This window comes from Panthera tigris, chromosome C1 (assembly GCF_018350195.1).
Source record: "Panthera tigris isolate Pti1 chromosome C1, P.tigris_Pti1_mat1.1, whole genome shotgun sequence".
Taxonomy (NCBI): domain Eukaryota; kingdom Metazoa; phylum Chordata; class Mammalia; order Carnivora; family Felidae; genus Panthera; species Panthera tigris.
Window position 1 is genome coordinate 6,435,720 of NC_056667.1, and position 27,986 is coordinate 6,463,705.

The window sequence follows — 27,986 nt, forward strand, 5'->3', positions numbered from 1 at the left end:
GCTTACGTCACTAAATGGTGTTGTCACCGCAGCAATAGAAAAACAAACATTGTTTGCAGCCACTTCATGCGGACGTCACAAAGCCCGTCTTTAGGGGAGAAAAAGCGCTGAGCTTTCTCATGTCTGGGGGTGAAAAACTCGACTTGTGGCTGCAAATCCACAACACCTGTTCTCCCCCTCCCCTCCCGGTGCAAAGAGCAGAGTGAACGAGCAGAGCTGACTTGGTGAGTCGTTCTGAAAATAGAACCCACCACGTGATTTTCTTTCTAACTCCACAGACCTCTCTCGTGAGTCATTCATCTTGCTGGGTCTCACTTTCCATGTCTGTGAAGTGAAGCGGGCTGAGTTAACCCTGACTCCTGCCCACCCCACAGTTTAGGAAGATGAAAAAAAAAAAAAAAGAGCTTGGCGAAGAGAGCCCCACGGTGCTCTTTGACAAGTCAGAAGCCACAGACACCGTCTGGGCCGCAAGATGCCGGTGGTGGTGGGGGGGGGGGGCATTGCTCTTCTCTTCCGGCTTCCTTCGGAGGGTTCTGGGCACACCTGGTCCCCGGTGATGTCGCCTGGAGCGTCTCGTAGCTGCTGGCAGCACAGAAATGAGCAACGCATCGGGTTGGCAAACGAGCAGAAGCCAATCACAGGCCCTAATGGACAAGGCTGTAGATTTGTGGGTTTGGCGGGGGCAATACGCTTACACCTCGATGACACCAAAGTGTTTTCCTGATGGAAAGAAGGCAAAGCGATGGTCCAGGTCAGACTAGGAGGTATGGAGTTGGGACGAGCAGCTGTCGATGGGGAGGACAGTTGTAACAGCCTTGGCTCATTTCATCCTAGGTGCAGACCCCGCCCCCCTGACACCTAAGGGGACACGCGAACATTCTTAATGGGCTGCTTACGGTTGACTTGCCTGTGGGAAATTTTTTAAAGATGCCCTCAAGGTACCTGCAGATCACCCTTATGATGGCTGTACAGGGACCCAGGAAAGGTCCCCTTGGCTCATCTCAGTCTTTGGGCACCTGCCATCTTCCATAATGCCTCCCTCAGCCCCGGTTCGCACAGTTGTGGGAGGGCACGGTGCACCTAGGGTTGCAGAACATGGGAAGGGCTCTTGGCCAAGAGTCCTGGCCTCTCCCAGACTGTTTTGCCTGGCCCCTCCCCTAGACCCTCCTGCCCACATCCAGCTGTGGAGGCAGCCCAGTGGGTACCTGGCTCCTCGATGCCCCCACCCAGGTCCCACCCAGCATACCGCCTGAATTCTTTGTGGGGCCTGCAGTGAGCTGTCAGCTCACTGCAGGCCCCCAGATGGCCCCTGGCCTTGATGACAGTGGGGCCCAGCCCCTTCCAGCTTCCCAGCCTTCCTGGAACCCTCTTGCCCAATATCCTGTGTGGTAATCAGGCCTGTTGGCCCCACACAGTTTTGCTGGCCACTGCCAAGTTCCTTCTGCTCGCTCTCAATGCTCTACCTCTCGCGGAAGCTTCATGAAAGAAAAAGCTGCTACAAGCTTTCTTCTCTGCAGTCAGAATCCCCTCTCCTGGGTGCTCTGCACTCTTTAGCAGAGGTGACCATGCATTCTCCTGTCCCTGCAGTGGGAGGAAGGTGGGTCTGGGAAAGGGGTGGAGCTAAGGTGCTCTGGGAGTAGGGATGGGGGGGTCTACATCCAGGAGGTGGTCCTGGGTAGCCCTGCCTTAATTAGCCCGAGGTCACTCAGGACCTTCACTCTCAGGAAGGAGCAGCTGCCTCTCTAATGGCTGGGGTGCCACTAGGGGCCCTGACAGCCTGTAGGGCTGGGAGAAAGTAGGTACGAGGTTGCTGCAGGCTGAGGGTCAGATACTGCATGACACTGGTGAGGACGGGGGTAGAGGGCTCACATGCCATCGACTGGGTGCTGACAGAAGCAGCTGACCGTGTTATCTCACGTATCCACCTCACCACCACCCTAGAGAAAAGGCCATGCTCTCATCGTCCCATTGTACAGACGAAGTAACTGAGTCTCCGGTTAGTGTCTTCAAGGTCACACGGGTGTAAGCAGAGATTTGAAACTGAACGTGGAGGCCCGGTAATAGCGTGCTCTCTGATCCCTATATCACGACATCTGGGCTCTGAAAGTGAGACGGACCAAGCTGCTCATTGTACAGACGTAGAAGAGCGAGGCCCGAGGAGGCAAGTAACCTGTTCCAGGTCCGGCAGCTTCTGCCAGATGCTGGGGAGGACCCGGCCACCCGGCTCCCAGGCTTCCTCCGCGACACCGCCACTTCCTTCCACTATTCGGGTGTCTCAGAGGGCAGCCCCTAAAGATGCACCGCAGAACCGCAGAACCCGGTGCGGAGGGTCGGCCGGCCGCTTGCCCGCCCACTTCACTCTGAAGTCCCGCCCTCTCTACGCTAACCACGAAATCATCCGGGCGGCTCCGCCTCCCCCCACCCCTCGGTCGACCCCGAGCCAGGGGGCGTGGTCTCTCCTGCGCCTCCGCCCCTCGCCGGGGGCCTGACCGTGCGCGCGCGCGCGCGCCCCTGAGCCGGCCCGACTGCGCGGGCGCGCGCGCCGAGGCCGCGGTGGTCTGGGGCCCAGGCCCGCGGGGGCCCCCGCGCTCCCAGGCCGGACGCGGCTCGGGTGGGGCAGGGAGGGGGCGGCTGGGCCGGCCGACTTGGCCCCCCGGCTACGCTCGGCGAAACCGGAGCGCGCGGCGGCCGCGCGGCCGCGTGACGCGCACCTGTCGGGGCGGGCCGCGCCGCGCCTGCGGAAGAGGATGCGCGGGGCCCCGGCCTGGCCCGAGCCCGGCCCGCAGCGCCGCGCGCCCCGCGCCGCCGCCGACGTTTCCCGGAGAAGCGGCCGGCTCTGACGGGCGAGATGAAGTAAGCTGCCTCCCCCGCTTGGTCTGCGGCTCCTTCGGCCGCGGGCGTTGTTGACAGTCGGCCGGCGGCGGCGCGCTCGCGCCGGGCCGCGCCGGAGGTCGGCGCGGCGGCCCCGCGGCCGGGCCGCCTCGGGCTTTCGGCCGGGCGGCGTCTCCGCGGCCCCCGCGCGCGCGCCCGCCCGCCCGCCCGCCCGCCGCTGCTGGGACTCCGGCCGGGGCCCAGCGCCGGCCCGAGTTGCCTCCCAGCCCCGCTTCCTCCAAATAAATTGTCCACTTTCTCCTCCGCAGAGCCCTTGGCAGCGGGGGCCGGCCAGCCCCCGTTGGCGGCTAGTTTGGAGGGGCCCACGGCGTCCCCTTCTCTAGGCTTTTCTGGAAGTCAGCCCGGTGAGAGGAGGAACCCCGTGCTTTCTTTCCCGAGATCAGCTTGATCTCTGGCATTCGCCCTCCGGTTTCCATCAGCGTTTGCGGCACACCCCATCCAACGAAGAGTTTTCCAGAAGTAAACCTGTCCGCCTCTTTGAGAATCAGGTCACTTCAGCCTGAATGTCTGGTTGGAAATGAGAACTTCTGGAAAGGTCATAAACCTAAATTCTTTGCCCACCCGACCGCCTGTCCTCCCAACGGGGCGCATGGCTCGTTGAAAAGGTAGCGAATTAGGGGGAATTGGTGTAGAATGGGCAGATTTTCAGTTATTTTCCACATTCTCTGCCCTGATCGAAGGCGGATAGACGTTTTGAGTTTATGAGGCTCATCTTTTGGTTAGTTTTAGGAACCCTCGAGATAACAATGCTCCCTGCTTGGCATGAAGAGAGCTCATTTCTCAGACAGTAACTTTTCTTTGAGGTACGCGACTGCCCAACAAGTAACCCCTCTAGGCAGATATTCAAGTTATGTTTATACAAAGACTGGAGTTTACTAAGTTACTCTTGGGTCCGACAGTGTTAGGCCACCTAAACCTAGAGGTTTCCCTTTGGTCATCAGTGGCCTAGCCACTCCTGACTTTATTGATGGAATTTGAACAAGGTGAGGTGTCTTTGCATGATGCCGCATTTCCCGGTGGATTCTGCCGGACAGACCCTAACCCACGGGCAGAGCAGGAAGTCTCGTTTTGCTTTTTGCTGCCCAGGAAGTCTGGTTTTTGCTTTTTGAGAGCCTGGTGGCTCCTTGGGAGAGCTCTTACCACCATTGCCCTCTAAAATATTTTCACATCCGTGATCTGGGTTTTTTTTTTTTTTTTTGGCCCAGTGTTAAAATGAGGCGGATGATCCCCATTTTACAGCTGGGGTTCACGCCCCTATTCTTTGGGCTAGATTATAAATCCCTTAAGGGCTGGGCTGGGGACTTTTAAGCATTCTCTTTCTAGCATTCTCTTTCTTTGATGCCCCCCCCCCCCACCGCCAGTATGACTGGAAGGTCATGAAAACTGTTGATGAGCCGTTTCTTGGTATGTCTTTTTTTCTGTTGTGGGATGGTTAATTCATTTTGCAGGAGTTCCAAGAAACTAGCAAGAAAAGTACCTTTACTCACGATGCTGTTGGTTTCATAATGATAGAAACAAACATTTCTGGGCTGCTTACCGTCGGCTAGCTCGTGCCAAGTGCTTTATGGGGATTGCCTCATCTTGTGCTTCTTATTGACTTGTTTGCCTTCCCCGTGGTTGAGACACGAGAGAGATAGACTGTTGGCACCACCGTTGTTCGCGTCTCCTAGAGGGGCAGGATCCGTGTCCACACCAATGCAGTGTTTTAAATCCCACTGCTTGGGGTCGTAGTCACATGTTTTACTGGCACGTGGGACCTAAGTGCTGAAGCCAGACTGCCCGTATTTATAGCTGATCACCTCTGAGCTGCCTGCCTTTCAGTAAGTTCTTTCCGCCCCCCTCCCCGTGCACCTCGGCTTCCCCTGTGCTCATTCTACAAATGGGCATAGTAATGGTACCTAGCTCCTGGGTTGTGGCAAGAATTTAAAAGCTTCGATGCATGTGAAGCTCTAGGATTCGGCATATAGTTAGATGCTCTGTAAACGTTTCTTTTATCATTACTGGTGTTGTTGCTGGGCGTGCGTACTGGGCCGTAGCGCTTGAAGTCACCAGTAGAGACTTCTTCCTTCGTGCCATCATTCTGATGCAGATAGCTCGCACACAGGCGACAGTGGTCTCCTACAGAATGGGATTTATTTGTCCATTCAGCACACATTTATAGTGCACCTTCTGTGTGCCAGGCCCTGTTTTGGATACTGAAGGTAATCAGCGAACAAAGCACAAAGCCCCCTGCCCCCACTGGCACTTGCATTTTACGCGGAGGGGTGGCAGGCAATAAAACAAATACGCTTTTCACAGACGGCGTGTTAGAGAATGATACGTACTGCGGAGAGAACTAGAGCAGGGGCTGAGGTGGCGGTGGGAGGTTTGCAGTTTGCCAGAGTCGGCTGAGAAAGGCTCACCGAGGTGACATTTCAGCAAAGAATTCAAGTTAGTGAGGGAGTGAAGCACGTGGGCATCTGCAGGGGAAAGTAGGTCAGGCAGAGCCAACGGTAAGTACAAAGGCCCTGAGGCAGGACGATGGGTGGCTGGAGCCTAGAGAGGGGCATAGTGGCAGAAGAGATCAAAGAGGTCATGGGTGGGAGGCCATAAAAAGGGCACCGAGTGCCATGTTCAGGAAAAGGCAGAAGAAACCGGAGGCCAATTAGGTGGTTCCTATAGGAACCCAGACGGGGGTGATGGTGGCTGGGACCAGAGTGGAGTGGCGGCAGGCGGGGAGTAGTTGTACTCTGGGTTAATTTTGGTGATAGGAACCGTAGGATCTGCCGAGAGATTGGATGACCCCCAAAGTTTCTGGCCTAAGTGCCCGGAAGGAGAGAGTTACCATTTCTGGAGGCTGGAGAAGTGGAGCAGGTCAGGGGATAAGTCCCTTCAGTTTTGGACATAGTACGTCTTCTAGACACCCAGTGAATGGTGTCAGAGTAGCAGTTGATTGTATGAGCCTGGAGTTGAGGGGCAGAAAACCCAGACTGGAGAGGCAGATTTGGTGTCCTGTGTTGGTAAATGTGTAACAATTCTGCAGGGGTGGGGCTTGGTGAGGGGGGGGCCCGATTTACAGCATTTGCCGGTATCTGTGGTGAAATATCCCTTCCCAGGCCGTTTCAAGCACCGCATCGTAGAATATCTTCGCCTTACAGACATAGTAGACGGGAACAATGTCAAGAACCCAGGTTGATAGTAAAATACAGTAAAATAGGAAATGGTAAACTGAAAGTATTTATTATCTTTGAATATAATTTTTTGGGTTATAAATTGGTACGATTTGGTTTTAAATTTTTTTTGAGAGAGAGCAAAAATGCAAGTGGGGGAGGGGCAAAGAGAGAGGGGGAGCAGAGGATCCCAAGCAGGCTCTGTGCTGACAGCAGAGAGCCCAGCGCGGGGCTTGAACTCATGAACCATGAGATCTGGCCTGAGCCGAAGTCGGACGCTTAACCAACTGAGCCACCCAGGCACCCTGATTTGGTCTTTAATTTAATGGCTGTTTTTAACAACTGGCTTGAAAAATTCCTAAAAATTCAGCAGGTGAATCTTGCGTGCAGGTACAGGGTGGCTCTAGCACACCTTTGGGTCGTAGGGACCCAAGACCCCTGAGAAGGTGATAGGAATAAGGATTTTCTGAGATCTGGGGAGGAAACTGGCCCCAGAGCCCGATCTTGCAACTCTTGTCCCTGACCCTTCCCAAGGGGCCCTGGAAGGGAGGAGTCGAGGCCGCAGAGTGGCTGAAGGGTTTGACTGGTTTGGGTGTGTCTTGTGCAGATGGGCCGGGACCGGGAGAGTTCGGGGAAAACACTGGAGTTAGTGACTGGAGAGGGCGCTGGGCCCCTCCCCTCGCACTCTGGTTAAAAATGATCTTTAGTTTGAACTCTTTTTACTCCCACACATTCTTTCAAAAATTCCAAACTCCTGGGCTATGATTTGAAGAAGACAGGCCCCTCCTTCCCGCTTGGCATACAGAAGGTGGAGGTCAAAGGTGTCGATGTGGCATCGGGAGAGGGGACAAGGCCGCCGCAGCCACTGACCTTTACCTCTCCGCTCCTTGCCCCTGCCCCGTGTCTGCTGGGAATAGCAGACCAGTGCCACTCCCCCTGTGGTTTACCAGCAGCCACCCTGCCACCGGAGCGGGTCAGGCATAGCTGCGGGGCTGCGCCCCACACCCGCCTCTTTCGCTTGGGCAGAAACAAAGACCGGAAGCAGATTCTGATCCAGACCCCCAGGCCCGCCAAGTCGGTGTTCACAGCTTTGGGAGCGTTGGCGGAGCTGTTCTTCCAAAGGTGGACTGCCCAGGATGCCGGGCGGGAACCCCTCAGACCGGACTCGGGGGGCAGGACTGCGGACACGGGCCCAGCAGTCCTGACACCCAGACGAGCCTGTCTGAAGAAGGTCCTCTGCGCCTCCCTAGACGAGGTCCCGCGGCACCGCACGCGGTGGGGTAGTGTGTGTCTGGCAAGTATCTGAGTGTCGTAAATGACACTGCATCCTTCACACACTTCGGTTAAAGCTTCAAGAGTCTCGTCTTAGCTTCGGAAGGGCACGTGGTCATCAGCTCTTTGCTTCCCGTTTCAGCGCCCCTCTCCCCTCCCCCAAGGCAGGCACCCGGCTGCCCTACAGGAAGGCAGAGCTGGGGCCTCTCCCTGATGAGAGAGGGGTTCTCTCCTTTCCTCGGAAAACCCGGGATTGGGGGGCAGCAGTCAAGTAGCGATCCTTCCGCTAAGTCTCTTCGTCTCGTAGGTGGGGCAGGGGGGGCTGGCCAGGACAGACACCTCGGCGAGAGGTCATCGAGGTGGCGTGGTGATTCACGGCAGGAGCTGGAGAAGAACCACCACTCAGCCCAACACGCAGTCCCGCAGGCTGCCCTTCCTGCGCCGGAGCTCTGCAAATGAAACTTACTGTGAATGAAAGATACAAACGGTTCATGGCAGTATTAGCAGTTGGACTGTCACGTCCAGGCTTTTTGGCTCACTTCAGGTGTGTGATTTTAGGAGGTGCCTGTAGGCCCATTCCTCTTGGAGCAGGCAGAGAGGCAGGGGGAAGTGCTTCAGAAAACCCCGCAAAAGCAGAGCCGTGCCGCGCGAGGGTGGTTTAGACCGTCGGTGGGTGTGTTGGGGCCGTCTGGTTTCCCTGTTGCCTCACCCCTGCTCCAGAGCTGGGGCCCTGTTCTTGACTTCGTTGGGCTTCGGGGAGCCTGTTTATTTCCCTGTCGGGGCAGCGAGGAGGATGACCATACCGGTCACTGTCTCCCTCCCCTCGGGGCCGGGAGTAAGGACCTGTCTGGGGAATGTGCCGTCAATGCCCGAGTTGGTTCCTCGGGGCTGCCTGCGGGGCTGAGCTCTGTAGCCGCTGAGCTGCGCGGTTCTGTCGGGCAGCGGTGGCATTATGCCCCCCCAGGAGCCAGGAAGCGCCTGGCACTGAGCTGGGTTAGTTAATGTCCGCATAGGGCTTTGTCGCCTGCATCATCTCGGCTAATCGTCACAAGCCCCTCATTTAGTTCAGTGGTGTTAGCCCTGTTTTATAGTTAGGAAAAGTGGACCCAAACTGACTTGGAGAGTTCATTAGGTCACACAGCCAGGAGGTGGTCTTGAGCCCTGGTCCTCTGACCCAAATGCCACATTCTTCCACGTGACTGAGGAAGCCGTTCAGCACAGTGACTGGAGGCTCGGGCTTGGGGACACGACAGTTCTGCAGTCTTCTGGGCTTGGGGGAGAGGGACTGGTCCTTGGGGCTCCCTCACCTGCCCATCCAGGCCCTCTGAGGTTCCTGACTCCTCCTCTTGTCCCCGGCACTTGTCAGTCCGGAGCCCTGGCTCCGGGGGTGGGATCAGGAGCTCTGAAATGCAGCTCGCCAGCTGGAGGCTCCTCCTTCTCCAGGCTGTTCTCCGGGCTTCAGATTTCTCACCGCCTCTCTCCCGCACTGACCTTGCAGCTCTGTCTTCCCTCCAGACGGGCGATTGCCAGCCGAGAAGGAAATGCGTGAAGGGCCAAGGACAGGGATTGGGAAGCGGGAGAGGAAAGGCTGGTCCTGTGGCCCATCTGGTTCGGGAGTGAGTGCACAGGTTAAGGGAGAGTGCAAGGGGAAGGCTGGAGGCCTCGCAGCCGGTCTCTTTACCCTCCACATCAAGCTGAATAGTGGAAATGTCTGGTGTCCTGTAGATTCTGACGCACATCCTGTCGTTGGAGCCTCATCTTGGTTTGGCCGCTAACTGCAACGTCAAAAGAGACGAGGAGGAGGCAAAGGGAAAAGGGGGGGCTGGGGAGTGGGCTGTCAGAGGGTGGCCAGGTCCCTCTCAAGATGGGGGATGGTACAGGGATGCAGGAAGGTAAGGGGGCCGGGTATCGCCTCACACCTCCGTGTCCCTACCGTACAGCCAGACTCGAACCTCACGGTTGAGGGTGTTGTTCACCCTTCATCCGGGAACACCTGCTGTCAGTCATCTCGGTTCCCTGTTCAGTGCTCCAGCGCCCCGGGCTGGGCCCCGTCGCCCCTTCGAGTTCTCAGAGCCGAGTAGCTGGCCACGCCTACTTTCCCCCCTCACTTCTCCCTTTCCCCCAAAGCCCTGGCCTCCGTTGGAAGTCGGAGAACGGGAGAGCCGCGGAGTAAGAATTGCACACAGTAAGCCCTCCAACCTTGGTCAGAACAGAAGGCAAGTGAAAGCAGATCCTCTGGCGCATTCGTGGCGGGTCCGAGGCCTCTTGCCTTTCGTACATGTCAGCGGCTTTAAATTAGCCTGAAGAGCAGCCAAGGCACGAGGGAGGATGCAGCACGCACTTGCTGTGTGTCAGCTCGGGGGCCAGAGAGCCTGGCGCCTGTTGGGCTCCCTCCTTCCTCACCTTCCTTCACCGTCTGAGCCTCAGCTTTTCTCTCTGCAAGAGGGAAACTATCACGGCACCCACTCCATTGGCTGTTTTGCCTGCACTCAGTGGGATCTTACGCACGGAAGCGCTCCGTTCAGGGCCGCTGCTGTCATTAACATACCCTAGTGCCGACTACCACTTACGTAGTGCTCGGGGGTGGTGGGCAGTGTCCTAAGCATCTGATAAACATTAACTCACTTTCTCTTTTTTTTTTAAATGTTTTTTTATTTATTTTTGAGACAGAGACAGAGCATGAGTGGGGGAGGGGCAGAGAGAGAGGGAGACACAGAATCTGAATCAGGCTCCAGGCTCTGAGCTGTCAGCACGGAGCCCGACGCGGGGCTCGAACTCCTGGAGTGTGAGATCATGACCTGAGCTGAAGTCGGATGCTTAACCGACTGAGCCGCCCAGGCGCCCCTCATTTTCTCCTTCTAATAACCCTGTGGTATAGGTCGCTGTCACCCCTATTTCAGATGGGGAACCCGAGGTTATGAGAGATTAAGTAATTGTCCAAGGTCAAACAGGGAGGAGTTGAGCTAGGATTCCACCTCGTTTGGTTCCAGAGTCTGTGTTGTTATTCACCGTGCCGTAGGAGATATTAGTAATCGTTCTGGGCCCGGAGCCCAGCAGACACGAGGGAAGCCAAGCGAGGAGTGACGGGGGTGATCCTGTCTTCTTGTAGTTCCAGCCGTCACCCGAGGGCCGTCTACCATTCCCGAGCTCGTGGGCCTGGTGGCCTGTGCTCATGGATGAGGTTGGCGTCGATCTTCCAGTGGGCAGCTCCAAATCCTGCGGCGGCCCCGGGGGCCTCCCCGGAGCTTCCTGCGGCACCGCAGTCCGTCTGTAGCAACTGGCCTACCCCCTCCCCGCGTACGGTCCCTGTTTACGGGGCAGGCTCCCTACGCACCAGCTTCCTGGCACAGAAGCCAAGTTGCTGAGGAGGGAGCAGCGGGGAAGCCGTGGGATTATAGCATTTTTCTGAGAAACGTGGTTGATTCCTGCCAGGCAGGAAACGTTTGAGAGCCTGGAAGTGTGTTTACCTCCATGTCCCAGCCACCTGAACCATGTCTGATCTTTCCTTGTTCCTTGTCTGCCTCACCTATGCCCAGGCACCCTGGCTGTTGGAAGATGCTCACAGTGGTGATGTGCGTGGCCCTCCTGGGGTGCCTGCAGGCCCAGGAGCTCCGGGGACACGTCTCCGTCATCCTGCTGGGAGCAACCGGGGACCTGGCCAGGAAATACTTATGGCGGGGGCTGTTCCAGCTGTACCTGGATGAGGCGGGGAAGGACTACAGTTTCAGCTTCCATGGGGCTGCCCTGACGTCCACCAAGCAGGGCCAAGCGTTCATAGCCAAGGTCCTGGAGTCCCTCTCCTGCCCGGAGGACGTGGCACCCGACCGCTGCTCCGAACTCAAGGGCCAGTTCCAGCGGCTGAGTGCGTACCGCCACCTGGCGACGCGTAAGGACTATATGGCCCTGAGCAAGGACATTGAGGCACAGGTCCAACGCGGGGGCCTCCGGGAGGCCGGCAGGATCTTCTACTTCTCGGTGCCACCCTTTGCCTATGCGGACATTGCCCGCAACATTAACAGCAGCTGCCGCCCGGGCCCGGGCGCCTGGCTGCGGGTTGTCCTCGAGAAGCCCTTCGGCCATGACCACCTCTCAGCCCAGCAGCTGGCCACGGAACTCGGGGGCTTTTTCCGAGAGGAGGAGATGTACCGGGTGGACCATTACCTGGGCAAGCAGGTGAGCTGCAGCCAGGAGTTGGCGTGAGCCGGGCGCGGGGAGACCCCACCTGCGGAGCCACTCTGCTGATGTGGGATCAGGCCTGAGCCGTCGTGAAATCCGAGCTGCCATGGTCAACCTGAGGGCCGGCCGGCGGCGACAGGCTGGAGGAGAAGCAGGGCGGCAAGGGGCAGGACTGTGTGGCCCTGGTCCGCCTGTCCAGCCGCGTTCTGGATCAAGCAGCAGTCGCTGCCCTGCATCATCTACACGGGTGGCCCCGGGACTCTGGTGTCGGCCTGGCTTCCAGGGGGTCCCGGTGGGGAGATTAGAATTAACTTATTCCACATCCGACTGCCTTTTTTCAGTATCCGTGTCTTCCTGAGTTCTGTTTTGAGCCAAAGGCTGGTAACAAGGTCTCGCGCTGCGTAGGGACCCTAAGTCCGTGTTCCTCAGCCAGGTTCTGTGGCGGAGCGTGGGGTGGCCTCCTGGGTGATGCAGGCTGGCTGGCCACTTCACTCTGGGCAGGCCCTTGGAGTGCCTCTGGAACATCTCTCCCTAGAAACCCCAGCAGGGAGCACAGAGCACGGCGCCCTCTGGTGCTGACCAGGCTGGGTGAGCCCAGGGCCACGTGGGTGGGCACCTCATAGTTTTCCAGGACGGAGGCATTGCTTTCTGTCCAGCCTTGTTTGGAGCGGCAGCATCCCCAAAGAGTGGGCCTCAGAGGTGAGGACCTGGTGAGGTTTTCACCTGTTCCTGGGAAAATGAGAAAAGAATACTGAATGCATTCAATCTAAAGCTTTTCTTGCTCCATTTTTAGTGGTAAAAAGATCTCTTTCTTTTATTAAAAGTCGATGGTCATAGAAGATAAATAATCTGCAGTACTTTTTTCCTCGCAAAATAAAAAGCAGGTAACGCTGCGGAGGTCACTTACAAGTTTTTGGAGCGCGCTAGAGCTGTGAGGTCCCAAAGCCCAGGGACTGTTGCGTCCTGGGAGCGTCTCCTCCGAGCAGGGGGTAGAGAAGCCTGGGCCCTTTCTCGGAGTCAGGATTCCTTCTTCACCCTGAGAACCAGCGCCCAACTGGCCTCCTTCCCCGGCAGGCCGTGGCTCAGATCCTGCCTTTCCGAGACCAGAACCGCAAGGCCTTGGACGGCCTCTGGAGCCGGCACCACGTGGAGCGGGTGGAGATCATCATGAAGGAGACTGTGGATGCCGAGGGTGAGTGAGTGGCCCCCGCGCTCCGCGGCTCCCTGGCCTCCGCCGGCCCTGTGCCTGGTGAGATGCGAGGGCCGGGGGATCTGCCCAGCCTCTGCGCCCCGGCTGGTGCTTCTCGGAGGGAAGTTTCCGCCGGTGTGTGGTGTTCCTGCGGGGCCTGCTGTGGCCCAGCTCTGGCCTGTGCTAACCCCCAGGGCAGAGCCCGCCCGGGCCTCGCTGCCCTTAGGGAACGCAGGCTGGGTGAGTAAACTTGGCTTTACGTGGCCAAGACCTTACGTGGGTGTGGTGGGGCCCATCAGGGTCCCAGAGCTGGTACCGGTGGCGCCCTCTGCCCAGATGCTTCTCCTCACCTCCTCCTCGCCTCCCGTGCCTCCTGTTCCTTCCCAGCTCGGCCATCACTTTCTCAGGGGGCCTTCTTGACGAGCTCCATTCCCCTCACGCCCTCGGAGCACCACGTGCCTCCTTGGTCCGCCCTCCAGTCTTTTCTGTGTCCTGTCCGGGTCCAGTGTGCCTCTCCCACCGGACCGAGGGGGTCAGGTGCCTCCTTTCAGGCTCCTGGCGTGCACGTCACAAGCGCTGAACGAATAATGAATGAGCAGCGTTGACCAGGGAGCCTCCGGCCTGTCTCTGCTGGGTGACCTCAGCACATCACTCCCCTCAGCTGCGAGATGAGCGGGCCATATAGAAGACCGCTGCTGAGGCTCCGCGGAGTGCTGGCGTTCTGTGACTCCCTCCACTTTTTTGAGCCTTGACTGTATTATGGTCAGAGCATCGGTTCTCAGCCAAGACCATAAAAGCTAATTCTTCTTGTGTCCGTCCCCCCAGTGGCCATCTGAGGTGGGTCCTATTATTAGCTTCCACTTACGGATGCGGTTTGGTGATGTGCCCAAGGTCACGCGGCAGGAAGCGGTGGGGCCGGGTCCTTGGGGTGAGAGGTCTGGCTTTGGCACCCAGGCTCCGTAGCACTGCGTCTAGCTCATCCCGCTGGCTGCTGTCTGCGGGGCCGAGGCCACTGTCCTCGGCCCACGGTGTGCCCCTGGGCAGAGAGGAGGGCAGACCCCTCGGGCCTGGCTGGGGGTCCAGGAGGTCTGTCTCCTGTTTGCCTGTTTCTCTTTTCCTTTCTCCTTCCCTTGGTTACTCTCTCCAGCTTCCCTCCTTTCCTCTTCAAACATGTATCTGGTGCTAGAGGCTCCGTGTGAGGGCGATGGCCATACGGAGGGCAATGAGGCACAGCCTCTGCCCCCCCGACACCTCTCGCTGGGGGGAGAGGGTCTATTAGGACAGACTCCGAAATGACTGATGCAGGCCGACAGTGCCGTGGGAGGCAGGCAGGAGCAGGGGTGCCGGGCTGGGGCAGTCGGGCAGGGCCCCGTGAACCCAGCCTCTGAGGGCATTGCCGTCCTCGAGCGGAGCTGGGTTTCTCCATTCCGGAGCCCCTGTCAGGACACTGACCCTCTCCCCGCCGCATTGAGCCTTCGTGGGCCTCGGGAACCCGCCCCAGCGTTTCCGTTATTTCCCGTTCTGTCCTTAGCAGGGGCTCAGGCTGTGGGTTACCTCCTTGTGCCGCTGTGTGTCCGCCGTGCTCGTGGGGGTGCGGGCTGGGCCCGGCTCTTGCTTCACCGGCAGAGAGCTAAACTTCAGATCTGGTGCTGAGGGCGTGGGATGGTGACAGGGTGCCGCCGTCACCTTCTGCAGCCCAGCATCAGCCTCTGCCCAGACTTGGCTCAGCCACCGGCAGGGCCGGGACACCGGGACGCCTCCCCCGCTTCTGGGGGCCCCTTCCTGTGCCCACCCTGCGCTGGGGAGGAGCGGTGATGGCTGGGGTTACCAGCTGGCACCATCGCCCCGTATCCCTTCCAACCTTCCACCGCATTTCCCTTTCGATACCTGATGTCACTTGCAGGTCTCTTTGCGGGATCCCTAGGGAGCCAGGGGCTGAGCAAACCAGAGGCCTGCTTACCCAGCAAAGATACTTTCGGGTTTTGGAGAAAGGAAAAGAGAAGGCAAGGCACAAAGGCAGACAGAGGCCCGGGCAGGACTGTTCGCCAAAGCACGGCCGGAGGCAGGGAGAATCTAGGTTCGGACAGTACCAGACAGCTGCGGCCCAGGAGGGTGGGCACGGTGGCCCTGCTGTCAAGGCTGCCGCGTGGGACCAAGGCCCAGGCCCAGCAGCCTCAGGACGTGGGTTCGGAGGGGAAGGGGGTGCTGCTGCCACGCCCCGGAGCACAAGGCTTTTGCCCTCAGCTGGGCCCTGTGCTTTCAGCCCAGAGGCGCAGAGACACAGGGCAGGGCAGGCAACTGGGGCGGGGGGTGGGGGGTGGGGTGGGATTCTATACCCGCCCCCCCCAGGGGCTCTAACCCATAAGGGTGTGGCCTGCCCCGTCCTCGTCAGAGATGCCATCCTGGGGGTTGGATCTCCCTGGTCGGCCTGTCCGCCCCCCAGTCGCCCGTCGCACTAGTTCAGGCTGGAGAGAGAGGACAGGAGACGTGGGCCCCGAGGCTGTGCCCCCATGGCCAGTGAGTCCCGCGGCCGGCACATCTGGGCCTTGGCAGTGCCTTCAGCAGTCGGGATGGGAAGCGGGCAGGGGGAGGGGCTGGCCTCCTGCTGGGGGTCACCGTGCCTTGCTGTGGGTCCTCGTGGGTGGCCGGCCAGCTGCTACGGTGGGACTGAGGGCGGCCTGGGAGCTTCCAAGGTGGGATTCAGAGCGCAGCAGTCGGCGTCAGGCTTCAGAAGGCCAGAGTGCAGGGGCGGTCTCCCCTCGCGGGGGGCAGGTGCCGCTTCAGCTGTGCGGCGTGGGGAGCCTCCGGGGTGGCCCAGCTCCGGGACCCTCAGGGATGGCAGGCTACACTGCCATTCGAGTGCCGCAAAGGGAGGGGGCTGCACGCCGGGCCTGCGCGCTGGAAAGGGACTTCTGAGTGGCAAGGTCGTTTGGATGTCCCGTCCCTGCCCCTCCCCCGCCACTGGGCCCCAGTCCAGTCATCCGAGTGGTTGAGGCTGGCTTCCCCAGCTCCCTCTCTCCTTGGCTCTTGAGTGGCTCTCTCCTTCCCTGCCGCAGCCTCTGGCCCAGAGGAGTCTGCTGCAGTGTGAAGGCTGCCGCACAGGCAGGAGGGAGAGAGTGAAAAGGGGAGGAGGAGAGGAAAAGCACTTCCTTCCCTGGCCCCAGGGCCCCCTCCCCCATCACACCCAAGGTGCCCCGCCCCCTCAGAGCCACAGAAATCCTGGGGGGCCGGATCTCCTGAAGCAGCACCATGGGCTATACAAGGAGTGACCTTGGCTGTGTGGAGATGACCCCTGCTGGCCCTCATGGTGGCCGCCGGGAGGCTCTGCTGAAGGGAGGGCTGCGTCATTGATGGCCCGAGGGACAGCTGTCCAGGCTGGTCTGCCCTTTATTCTGGGGGCGCCGGGATGGGATCCAAGTTCTATGGCACCTCAGAACCCAAGCTTCTCACCCCCGTGCCTGTGGCGCACTCCGTGCGGGCCCTCGGCAGTTGGCCTTATTGCCAGGATGTGCTCACGGCATCTCCGCGCCCCTCTGCTGCCCTGCTTTCCTCTCTTGGTGGAAGGCTTTCTTTTTTCTTTTCTTTTCTTTTCTTTTCTTTTCTTTTCTTTTCTTTTCTTTTCTTTTCTGTATGCATAGATGTATGTGTGTATGTATTTATTTATTTTAAGATTATTTATTTTGAGAGAGAAAGCAAGCAGGGGAGGGGCAGAGAGAGAGGGAGAATCCCAAGCAGGCTCTGCTCTGTCAGCTCAGAGCCCAACGTGGGGCTCGATCCCACGAACCGTGAGATCATGACCTGAGCCGAAATCAAGAGTCAGACGCTGAACTGATGGAGCCACCCAGGCGGGCAGAAAGAGGGACACTTCTCGAGGATGCTGTAACTGCCCCTGCCGGGGAGGGTTCCAACCCCCTGTTCCCACACCGGGGAAGGAGCACAGGGCACGCTGACCTCTGAGGGCTGGAGTGGCCATTCAGTGCCCCTCACGCAGGGACCGAGGCAGCCTGGGTCCTCCCAGGTGCGCACCAGCTGTACTGCCCTCCGGCCCTGGGCCCCCCTTTCTGCAGGGCCATCTGCAAGGTGAGCTCAGGGCGGCTGCCTGGCCTCCTGACCGGGGAGAGCGCCGGCAGACCTGCTCTCTCCTTGGCCCTCCCTCCTCTTTATTTTTAGTTATCCCCGAAGGTACGGGTGGGGATCACGGCTAGCTTTCAGTTTTGTGGTTCTTAAATCTGTGTTTTCCCGGGAAAATCTGGATCTCCCGCAGCGTGGAGGCAGTGGGGAGGGGGATTGCGGTCCCCGTTCTGAAGGGTGCGATCCTCAGCACATCTCTGAATGATGATGACGATCTCTGTTGCCTCTCTCTTGGGGTTGTTTGGAGGCTTAAATGAAATCACATACATGGAAATGCTTTACCAGTGGAAATGCTGCTCTCCTTGCAAGTTGTCAAGGAGAGGAGGCTGCCTCTCTCTCTGGGGCTCCCTGGGACTCACATGTGACTCGTGCTGGGTTATGCGAACACCCGTAGTTGGTCTATAATACTCCTTTACGTCCAGCCTTCGCCTGGTTCATCTCTCTCTCACATATGGATGTGAACATGTATTTCAGCTTCCACCTGTCAACAATCTATAGAGTGTATACCTTGTAGTAACTATTTCTGTGAAATTTCTGTTTCTGTCACAGAATATGGATTGCTGTGTTCTTAGGCATTTCACTTTTTGCTATTTTATTTATTTATTTTTAATTTTAATTTTTTTAACATTTCTTTATTTTTGACACACACACACACACACACACACACACACACACACACACACAGTGCAAGCAGGGGAGGGGCAGAGAGAGAGGGAGACCCAGAATCCGAAGCAGGCTCCAGGCTCCGAGCTGTCAGCACAGAGCCCGACGAGGGGCTCGAACCCACGAACTGTGAGATCATGACCTGAGCTGAAGTCAGACGTTCAACCGACTGAGCCACCCAGGTGCCCCCTTTTTGCTATTTTAAATAGTACTTTTCAGGCTTTAAAAATTAAGATATAATTCATATATTATAAAATTTACCCTTTTAAAGTGTACAATTCAGTAGCTTTTAATTTATTCACAAAATTGTTTGACCGCCGTCATCCTAGAACACTTATGAGCCTTTAAAAAAATATTTTTTCCTTTGAGTGTACTTCTGAAGTGGAATTACTAGCCAAATGGTGGAAATTACGTTACAGCTCATTACATCTCATGAGACCGTTTTCCAGAACGTATGCAACAGTGGTGTTCGTACCTCGTGTTCCTACAGCTTTGCCTGCATTGGTGCCAATGTCCCTCCCGTCCTCGCCGGTGTGGTGGGTCTGTGGGAGCTTTTTTCAGGCACATGGGACACAGCTTGTCTTGCCTGCCGTGGGACGCTGCCCCACGAGGGTCTGAGGGGTAGCCCGGCTGAGGGGCAAAGCGGTGGGTCTCCCGTGCTTGTGACCTTGTGATCCTGGGTAGCGCTGGCCTTGAGCCGTTTGGAAGCCAGGTTTGTGGTCTTGCTCCTAGCTGTCCAACCCGGTTGAGCTTTTTTCTGTCCTTATTCAGACACCAGTGGGTTTTTAACCCTCAGCTTTTGATCTAGGAGAGGATACCAGGAGTGAATAGAGATCGTTTTCAGGAAGAATCAGTCCACAGTAACTGGTGGAAAACCGGAGTGGTTGGCATCCGCAGGAGAGCTGGTGCCCCGGCTGGACCCCTGTCCTGCGGTCGGCTGTGTGGTCTCTCCCGGAAAGGCGGTTCTGAAAAGGCAGAGCTTAACCGGGAGGGGCTGCAAGTCTCCGGGCTGTGCTAAACACGGCCGCCCCTGAAGCTTGAAATTAAGGAATAAAGGAAGCTCTCTTTTACACAGCGGGTAGTAAACCTGTGAAGTGCATTCTCCCCGGCCTTGAGAGAGGATAAAAATAGGAAGAGGGCTACTTAGGGATTTGCTAAACTAATGAATGGTAAACAGATAACAGGGCCCTTGAAGGACTCTGCTGGGTTCCCTCCATCAAAAATTCATCTGTTCTCCAAGCTTTAACTATCTTCTTTATACTCTTAAATCTGTAATCCATTGATTGCAGGGCACACATTTTTTTTGAATATTTGAACATCTCTGAAGTCGCATTCGCCGTTGATGGGGCACCATAGCTGACGTGGTTGGCAGCCCGTCTCTTTCTCAGCGGTAGTAAAACCGTGATGCTCTTGCCATCGTCGGCATTTTGGACTTGATGAAATCCAATATGTCTCTGGCACTCATTGCCTACCCAAGCCCTAGTCTTAAACCTCTAGCTGTCTTCTTGATATTTGCACCAAATGTCACCACTTTCAGACTCAGCAGATTCAGAACTCGAACCGCCATTGAACTTTTCTCATGAAACACTACTTGCGTTGTCTAACTTCTTTATCTCCAAATGGTGACTGTTCTCTGCATTGCCGGCTGCTGGTCCTTCTTTTGCAGCTCCTATAATAATAAAAATACTAGCCGGTATCTCCCGGCACTTCCCGTGTGCTGGGCTCCGTTCCAAGCCTCGTAGATGTGTTAACTCATTAATGCTCGCAGCAGCCCTGCAAGGGAGGGACGGGACTTTCCCTCTTTTATGTGTGAGACAGAGCGGCTCTCGCGGGGCTGCAGGGCTGAAAGATGGGAGAACAGGTGTTCGAACCCGTACCTCCTGGCTCCACGGACCACACTCCAGAGCCAGTCACCGTGAAGCATGTACTCATCCCCCGAATAACGTCTTTGTCTTTCCCGTTACGTCATTTGCCCTAGCCCTGCTTCCTTCCCTTAACTGCCCCGAACGCTGCCTTGTCGGACCAGTCCCCTTCCCTGAAAGTTTGTCTTGCAGGTAGACCGGAGACGGCCTGATTGTCCCACAGCACCTCTGTTATGGTTCTCCTTCCTGCTTTCACACTTATTTGAAAGAGTCGTGTTTGACATATAATTCACGTATCAGACAATGCACCCATTTCAAGTATCCAGGGCAGTGGATTTGTCAATTCGAGAGCATTTTCCACCCCCCAAAGAACCCCTGTGCCCCTTATCCTCATCCACATGCCCCTACCCCACGCAGTCACGAATCTGCTTTCTGTGTCTACGGAGCTGCCTCTTCCGGACATTTCCTGTAAATGGAACCACGCAACAGGTGGCCTTTCGTGTTTAGCTTCTTTCTCCGAGTGACGTGTTTTCAAGGTGCAGCCATGTTGCGGTGTGTACCGAGACCTCATTTCTTTTTTACCGTGAATGATAACATTTTACGTATCCATCGGTTGATGGACGTCTGGGTGGCTTCCTCTTCTCGGCGATTGTAATAGTGCTGCCGTGAACGTCCGTGTACAAGTGTTTGTGTGGGCGTGTGTTTTCATTGCTCTTGGGTGCACACGTAGGAGTGACATTGGTGGAGCCTACGGTGATTCTGCTCAACTGGTTGTGGTCAGGAACTTTTAATATAGCTCCTCAGACCTCTCAGTCTAGCGTCCAAGGCCCTCTCTGTCTGCTCTCGCTCGATTTCTGCTGTTCCGAGTCACAGACTGGCTGCTTCTGCCAGGCCGGGCTTACGTCGTCGTATGAACCGTGTGTTGGGGCCTCCGTGGCCCGGCCCCGGCAGGCATTGGGTCCCTGACCTTTGACCTAGAGCCATCCTTCCAGAGCCCAGCTCAGGTTGCTTCCTCCACTCCACTCCTGACATCCGCTGGTGCTCATGCCATTCAGCCCCCCCCCCCCCCGAGTGGCACGTTCACTTGTATGGTTGTTAAAAACTGGGAGCGGTAGGAAGTTAAAAAGGAGGTGTTTGCGTGGTAAGAATTGCGGGCTCTGGAGCTAACTGCCCAAGTCTGATCGCATTTTTACCTCTGTCAGCTCTGTGGCCTTGGACAAGTCACCTAACTTCTCTGAACCTTCGTTTCCTTGTATTTTTAAAATTAAAATGTGTATTTTTAAAAAATACGTATTTATTTTTGGGAGAGCACAAGTGGGGGAAGGGCAGAGAGAGAGGGGGACACAGGATTCGAAGCGGGCTCTGCGCTGACCGCAGAGCGCCCTGTGTGGGGCTCGAACTCACGAGCTGCGAGGTCACGACCTGAGCCCGAAGTCGGACGCTCAACTGACTGAGCCACCCACGTGTCCCTTAAAACTTGTATTTTAAAAGTAAGACCTGCTTATATATCAGTATTGTGAGGAGTAAAGGACTGATGAACACTGTTATTATATAGTTATTATCTGTTCTTGATGTCCTTCTTCTCAGCCGTATCGTAAGAACTTTGAAGACCAGAGCCCTGTGGGGCTGGAGGAGCTCAGGCACCGTTTCAGCGGGCGGGCACTTTGGGCATTTCGGTTGGCACAGCTGGGCTGGATTCTCCCACTCTTTCAGGGCTTAGCGTGGCCAGGGTTGCACCCTCAAGTTCTGGCCGAGAGCAAGAGTCAGACTCCTGCCCCTGAGGACAGAGGTGCCTTCTGGCCAGCAGGTTCCTGGGTCCATTTCTTGCCCCGCGACACGGTGTTCCATCGGGCGTGGCACATTGGGCTGAATTCAGGGCACGTTCCGCCAGTCATGGCCTGGCCCTCCTCGCCACCTAGCTGGCAGGAGCTCGCGCCACGAGCCTGGTTGGGGCAGGTGGCTCAGGACTGGTGCCGAGGACCCTGGGTGGCCCCTGTGAGGGAGCGTGCGGGGCCAGCCAGGTCTGAATTAGGGGCCACTTCTTTTTGCTTGTTTGAATTAAATATTAACTAGATCAAAAAGAATTCATACTAAATATATGTAGGACGTGTAAGAACTACGATATAACACATCGAGTGTACCCACCAAGCCGTTCTTTCAAAAGTTTATTTATTTATTTATTTTTGAAAGAGAGGGAGAGTGAGCAGGGGAGGGGCAGAGAGAGAGGGAGACACAGGATCTGGAGCAAGCTCCGGGTTCCGAGCTGTCAGCACAGAGCCTAACATGGGGCTCGAACCCACAAACCGTGAGATCGTGATCTGAGCTGAAGTCGGACGCTCAACCGACTGAGCCACCTAGGCGCCCCCCAACCAAACCATTTAAAAAATTTTTTTAAGTTTATTTACTAAGAGAGAGAGAGCACAAGTGGGGGGTGGGGCAGAGAGAGAGGGAGAAAGAATCCCAAGCAGGCTGATATGGGGCTTAAACTCACAAACCCTGAGATCATGACCTGAGCTGAAGTTGGCCGCTTAGCCGACTGAGCCACCCAGGCGCCCTGTTTTTAAAAAGAGCTTTATTGTGTCTTTCCCCAAATTCTGTCCCATTTCCTCCCCTTCACTATTCCAGATCTGGGGTAGGTTACTGTCTTCATTGTTTGTGGGTAAGTCTGATTCCGTAAACAATATATTGTTTCATCCTGAAGGAGAGGCATACCGTGCGTGTGCGTGTGTGTGTGTGTGATTGCGTGTGAGTGTGGGTCTTTCTGCCCCTTTATCCTGCACTCAGGATAGTCTCGTCAGATCTGTCTTCTCATGACTGACTCTTTTCAGATGTTTCTTATCCATAAAACCCATCCGTGGAATTTCTGACTTCCAACCGTACTTTTCGTTTGTTGACGTTGTGTTTATGGTAGTCATTTCGTATCCTGTTTTCAAAATTTTTATTTTATCAAAGCAATCCTGTTTCTTCCTCCTGACGTGATACTTTTGCGATTGATTCGTGATGACGTGTAGATGTCCGTTTTCTCTGCTGCCCGGTGTCCCGTGGGTGCGGCTGCGGGGCCGTGTCGGTTGCGAGGCCAGCAGCAGTGGGCGGACAGGTGCGGCACCTATTCTGCGGGACTCCTGTGCGTGGCAGGGGGAGAGACGGATGGGCACTGAGGCAGTCAGTGGGGCTTGTGGAAGACAGGGCCCCGGACACCCCCGGGGGTGCAGGCCAAGAGGTCAGTACAACCCTCCAGAAGCCGAGACTTGTAGGGCATTAGGAGTTGCCGGGCAAAAGAAGCAATCCTGAGTTCTAGATGATTCACACAAAGCCTTTGACGGACGATTGCCCCTCCTGCCGTGATGGCAGACTCTCTCTGTCCAAGGCTCCGAACCGGCCTGGGCGTTGGCCGGTCGGCGGAATATGAACCAGGCCGTGTGAGGGGTTGTGCATTTGAATCCGAAGCTCTACGCCTGTTGGGTTGTGTGTATCCGAGGCACCGATAATCAGACCTCGTGCTGCGTCCGGAGGATATTGTGGAGTCGAGCGTGGGCTCGGCCAGCTCCCGACTCTGCTGGGACGAGCCCTAGACGGCTGGCTCTTCCCTCCGGCGTGGAACAGGGATAACCGTGGGCGCTGCCCCTCGGGAGCCTGTGGGCAGTGGGGGGGCTGCCGCCGCGGGGCTCTGTGCTCGGTGTTGTCTGTGTCGCTCTCCTTCACCCTGTCACCCTGTCCACCTGCCAACTCGGCGTCCTCCCCTGGATGTCTTAGTCTTCAACACACCCAGGGGAACTCATGGCTTCCCCTCCGCCAGACTGTTCCTCTCCCCGTGGCCCTCTACCGCTGCCCGTCCTTGGCTCAGGCCCCAAATCTAGCAGTTCTCTTGTGCCTGCCCCCAGCGGTCAGCAGGTCCCGTCACTTCTGCCCCCAGAACAGATCGTCCACTCCCTCCGGCTCCTCTGCTGCCACATCAGCCCCAGCCCGGTTGCCTTTCCGCTGGGGCAACCGCACAGCCTCCTCCTTGGCCTCCTTGGCCTGCACCGTTCTCCCCGCAGTGGGCCAGGATCGTGTCTCTTCCTGCATCATTCTCCCCACCCGCTTCCTCTGAATGCGGACCCACGTGCCACCAGCCCCTGCCCTCCTGGCCTCTCCGTCTTGCTCACCTTCCGTTAGGCCCTCCCAGCCGAGCCCTTTCCCGCCTCGGGCTGTCTGCGCCCGAAAGGCTTCCTCGCCAGTCTTTCCCTCGCTTTTGGCAGCCCTGACTCCCCTGCCCTCAGAGGACCCGCCCTTTGCCCTCTTCTGACTCTCTGTCTGTAATTCCTTTGTTGACTTATTTTTTCCTCCCTCCCACTGAAAGCTGAGGACAGGGACCTCCTCGGCCCCTGCACGCTGCCTGGCACATTTGTGCCCTTGGTAACGGGGTGGCACCTGTTAGCCCCACTTAATGGCGGGATGCAGGGACAGACCCAGGAGTCGGGTAACGCCCAGGACCACGCTAGCAAGCGGCAGCCAGAGCCCAGAGCCCAGGCGCTCGCCTCGATGCTGTGGCCTCCTGCGGGGCCACACCTCCCTCCCAGCTGACGCCTGGGGAGGGTCGGGAGTCCGGCCACAGATCTGCAGGTAAATGCAGTCTGGCCTTCTCCGGGACCAGACCCTTCACTGTGCAGATTCCCGGGAAGGCCCAAGGGTTTGACAGCTTCACTTAGAGTGTTCAGAGACACCCTCCTTCCTTCTCTTAATTGAGATTTGCTCTGACATAAGTCATGTTTGGAAGTTCTACGGACTGGGGGATGAAGACGGCAGGGGCAGGCGGCAGGGACAGGGGGCCAGGTGTGCCTTGGGGAAGTCTGGCATGTTGCCCTCTTTTTTTTTTTTTTTTAAGTTTATTCATTTTGAGAGAGAGAGTGAGCATGAGTGGGGAAGGGGTGGAGAGAGAGGAAGACAGAGAATCCCAAGCAGGCTCCACACTGCCAGTGCACAGCCCATCGCGGGGCCCGATCCCTGTGAGAGTGTGACCTGAGCTGAAACAAAGAGTCGGACGCTCAGCCGACTAAGCACCCCCCCACCCCGCCCCCATCACCAGGCGCCCCGCTGACTGTTCCTTACAGCCTCTGATTCCTCTCTGCTGTACAGGCCGCACCAGCTTCTACGAGGAGTACGGCGTCATTCGCGACGTGCTCCAGAACCACCTGACCGAGGTCCTCACCCTCGTGGCCATGGAGCTGCCCCACAACATCAGCAGCTCAGAGTCTGTGCTCCAGCACAAGCTCCGGGCCTTCCGGGCTCTGCGGGGCCTGCAGAAGGGCAGCGCCGTCCTGGGCCAGTACCAGGCATACAGCGAGCAGGTGCGCAGAGAGCAGCAGAAGCCGGAAAGCTTCCACAGCCTGACGCCGACCTTCGCAGGTGGGCTCGGGGGCCGGGCGTGGGCAGCCGCCTCCGGGGGCAGCTTTCCAGGCTCGAACACGCTTCGCTTTGGGTTGGAAGGGACCTCGGGTGGGGTGTTCACGAGGGTGCTTGTCGGCGAGGAGGAGATTCCTTTGGCTCTCCGGCCTCCCCTATCTTAAAGCGGTAGGTCACCTGTTGGGTCCGTGTGGGGGTAGGGCACCCGGTAGTCATCTCGGTTCGGGCCACGTCCACACACACCCGCAGAGCTCTCTGAGCCGGGTTCAGACCTGGCCCCCCCTTACATCTAGCCCCCAGTGAGGCTGCGGTTGTGTCCGGGCCCGGCCCGGGCCCCCTCCAGCAGGCAGTCACCCTGCGGCTCAGACAGATGTCCACCGGCGACGTCCCGTGGACAGTTCCACGGGCCCAGAGCGTTCCTGGAGAGGGCTGGCTCCCTAATGCCGCAGGCAGTAAACTCCACTACAAGAGCAGTGGCTGTTTATTGGGCACTTACGACGTGCCAGGCACTTTTTGCATGTTACCTCGTTAAATCCTCGCATGCACAAACCCGCAAGGCAGGTATGATTATCATCCCCATTTAAAGGTCAGGAAATGAGAGGCTCTGTGAGGGTGGCACAGACTTGCCCAGGGTCGTGCAGAGAGAGGACTTGGGAAAACCAGGCTAGGAACACACGTCAGGAGCACGCTCAGCTTCTGGTTCTTACGGCCGTGACGGCGCCCTGCAGGCCCCTTTACCCGCACACCACCCTGCCTCAGGTACCCCCGGGTGCTCTGCGGACTGGAGGGAAGCGTTCCTTCCCGGCAGGAGTCGGGGTTGGCCCGACCTCGCCCCCACCGCGAGACTTTGGTTGTCTCTCAGGGGGACTGGGACTCTAAGGTACCTCACTCACGGAGGTGGGAGTCCGAGGTGGCCCAGAGGCTGCATTTCGAGCGCTGGCTGGCAGGAGAAGATGCTGGAAAGGGTGAACATAGCAAGGTCACGGGTGCTCCACAGGCTGCCTGCAGGAGGGGGCAGCAAGGAGAAGGGCTGGCGGAGGCGAGGAAGGGAAGGCCGGCGCCCCGGGAAGTCCTCGGTTCTCTGTGCCAGAGCGTGAGCCCTGCCGTCCCCTGTCATCTCAGGCGTCCTCGTTCACATGGACAACCTTCGCTGGGAGGGCGTCCCTTTCATCCTGATGTCCGGCAAAGCCTTGGATGAGAGAGTGGGCTACGCGCGCATCTTGTTCAGGAACCAGGCTTACTGCGTCCAGAACGACGAGCACTGGGTCGCCGACCAGAGCCAGTGCCTCCCTCGGCAGATCGTCTTCTACATCGGACACGGTGAGCTGGGCAGCCCTGCCGTGCTGGTCAGTCGGAACCTGTTCAGGCCCTCCCTGCCCCCCGAGAGCTGGAAGGAGCTGGGGGCCCGGCCGGGGCTCCGCCTCTTCGGCCGCCCGCTGTCCGATTTCTATGCCTACAGCCCCGTGAGGGAGCAGGACGCCTACTCCGTCCTCATATCTCGCATCTTCCACGGCCGAAAGGACTCCTTCGTCACCACGGAGAACCTGCTGGCCTCCTGGGGCTTCTGGACCCCCCTGCTGGACAGCCTGGCCCACGAGGTCCCGCGCCTCTACCCGGGAGGCGCTGAGAACGGGCACCTGTTGGACTTCGAGTTCGGCGGCGCCCGGCTGTGCTTCTCGCAGCAGCAGCCGGAGCGGCTGGTGCCGGGCCCCGGCCCCGCGCCGATGCCCAGCGGCTTCCAGGTTCTCAAGGCCAAGTACCGAGAGAGCCCGCTGATCTCGGCCTGGCCCGAGGAGCTGATCGCAAAGCTGGCCGACGACATCGAGGCCACGGCCGTGCGGGCCGTGCGGCGCTTTGGCACGTTCCACCTGGCGCTGTCCGGCGGCTCGAGCCCCGTGCCCCTGTTCCAGCAGCTGGCCACCAGGCACTACGGCTTCCCCTGGGCCCACACGCACCTGTGGCTGGTGGACGAGCGCTGCGTCCCGCTCTGGGACCCCGAGTCCAACTTCCAGCACCTGCAGACCCACCTGCTTCAGCACATCAGGGTCCCCTACTACAACATTCACCCCATGCCCGTGCATCTGCGCCAGCGGCTGTGCGCCGAGGAGGACCAGGGCGCCCAGACGTACGCCAGCGAGATCTCGGCCCTGGTGGCCAACAGCAGCTTCGACCTGGTGCTGCTGGGCATGGGCGCGGACGGGCACACGGCCTCCCTCTTCCCGCAGTCGCCCAGCGGCCTGGACGGCGAGCAGCTGGTCGTGCTGACCGAGAGCCCCTCCAGGCCGTTCCAGCGCATGAGCCTCAGCCTGCCCCTCATCAACCGCGCCAGGAAGGTGGCGGTCCTGGTCATGGGCAGGGTGAAGCGTGAGATCACCATGCTGGTGAGCCGCGTGGGCCACGAGCCCAAGAAATGGCCCATTTCGGGCGTCCTGCCTAGTTCCGGCCAGCTGGTTTGGTACATGGACTATGAGGCGTTTCTGGGATGAGGGCCCCAGGGGCCTCTGCTCACTCCCGCTCTCGCTCTCCCCGTACTGTCCCCTCTCCCCCGTCCTGCCACCTGCCCTGGCTGCCTGGAACCCGATGCCTCGGGGCTAGGCCGCCAGAGAGGAAAAGGACGAGGCCTTATCCCAATCCCTTTGACGGTCCCTGTCTAGTTGTGGTGGGTAGACACAGGTGCAAGGAAGAAACGGAGTTTCTGCTCTTGAGAAGTTTCCGGTCCCGTTCAGGAGAGAAGTATCCACCTTAAGAGCGTACCTGTGGCCTTTCCCCATGAACACCAGCAGCACAGAACCGGGCAGGGGGGAAGGCTCCCAACTCCGGCAAGAACGCCGTGATTAGGTTAACCCAGGAAGGCTTTCCGGAGGGGGTGATCCTTGAGCTGGCTCCCATGGGAACAGACCACGGATGGTAGAGAGAAGGGACACAGGTGTCCACCGGGTGCAGAGCCCACGCAGAGCAGGTTGCTGGGAACTGTCCGGAGACCTCGAGTTGGCCGAGTCGCCGTTTCTTCTGTCCCCTCCTCCCCTTCTTCCTGAGCCTCTGACATTTAGCCTTCTGTTCTGGCCTCTTGGTGGCTGTCTCTCCTGCTCCCTCTGGGTTCCCTTCCTCTCGGTTCTGACTCTGACGATGGTGGGGTCTTTTCTCATCCCTCGGTCTCTCTGCTGCCCCCCAGAGGGCTGGATGGTAGCGTTACACAGCAACAAACACAAGGAAGTTAAAAGGTCCCAGAAATCTCGCAGCTTTCTCTGCGTCGGGGGGAGGTCCCCGCCT

General features: G+C 58.0%; 1 protein-coding gene across 6 annotated transcripts; it reads left to right on the forward strand.

Annotated features, from left to right (window-relative positions):
• H6PD (hexose-6-phosphate dehydrogenase/glucose 1-dehydrogenase) lies at positions 1–27,449 on the forward strand. 6 transcript variants are annotated; one of them, XM_042994372.1, is made up of 7 exons: positions 1–224; positions 835–938; positions 2,012–2,161; positions 10,850–11,486; positions 12,564–12,681; positions 24,450–24,719; positions 25,839–27,449. In XM_042994372.1, exons 2-7 carry the CDS (start codon positions 928–930, stop codon positions 27,200–27,202), a joined length of 2,550 nt encoding a protein of 849 aa, XP_042850306.1. In that variant the 5' UTR covers positions 1–224; positions 835–927; the 3' UTR covers positions 27,203–27,449. The 6 variants fall into 6 exon arrangements, with proteins under 6 accessions (XP_042850306.1, XP_042850309.1, XP_042850305.1 ...); XM_042994375.1 differs by lacking the exon at positions 835–938 and having other exon boundaries at positions 112–224; XM_042994371.1 differs by lacking the exons at positions 1–224; positions 835–938 and adding an exon at positions 237–764 and having other exon boundaries at positions 2,002–2,161.
• The last annotated feature ends 537 nt before the right edge of the window (positions 27,450–27,986 follow it).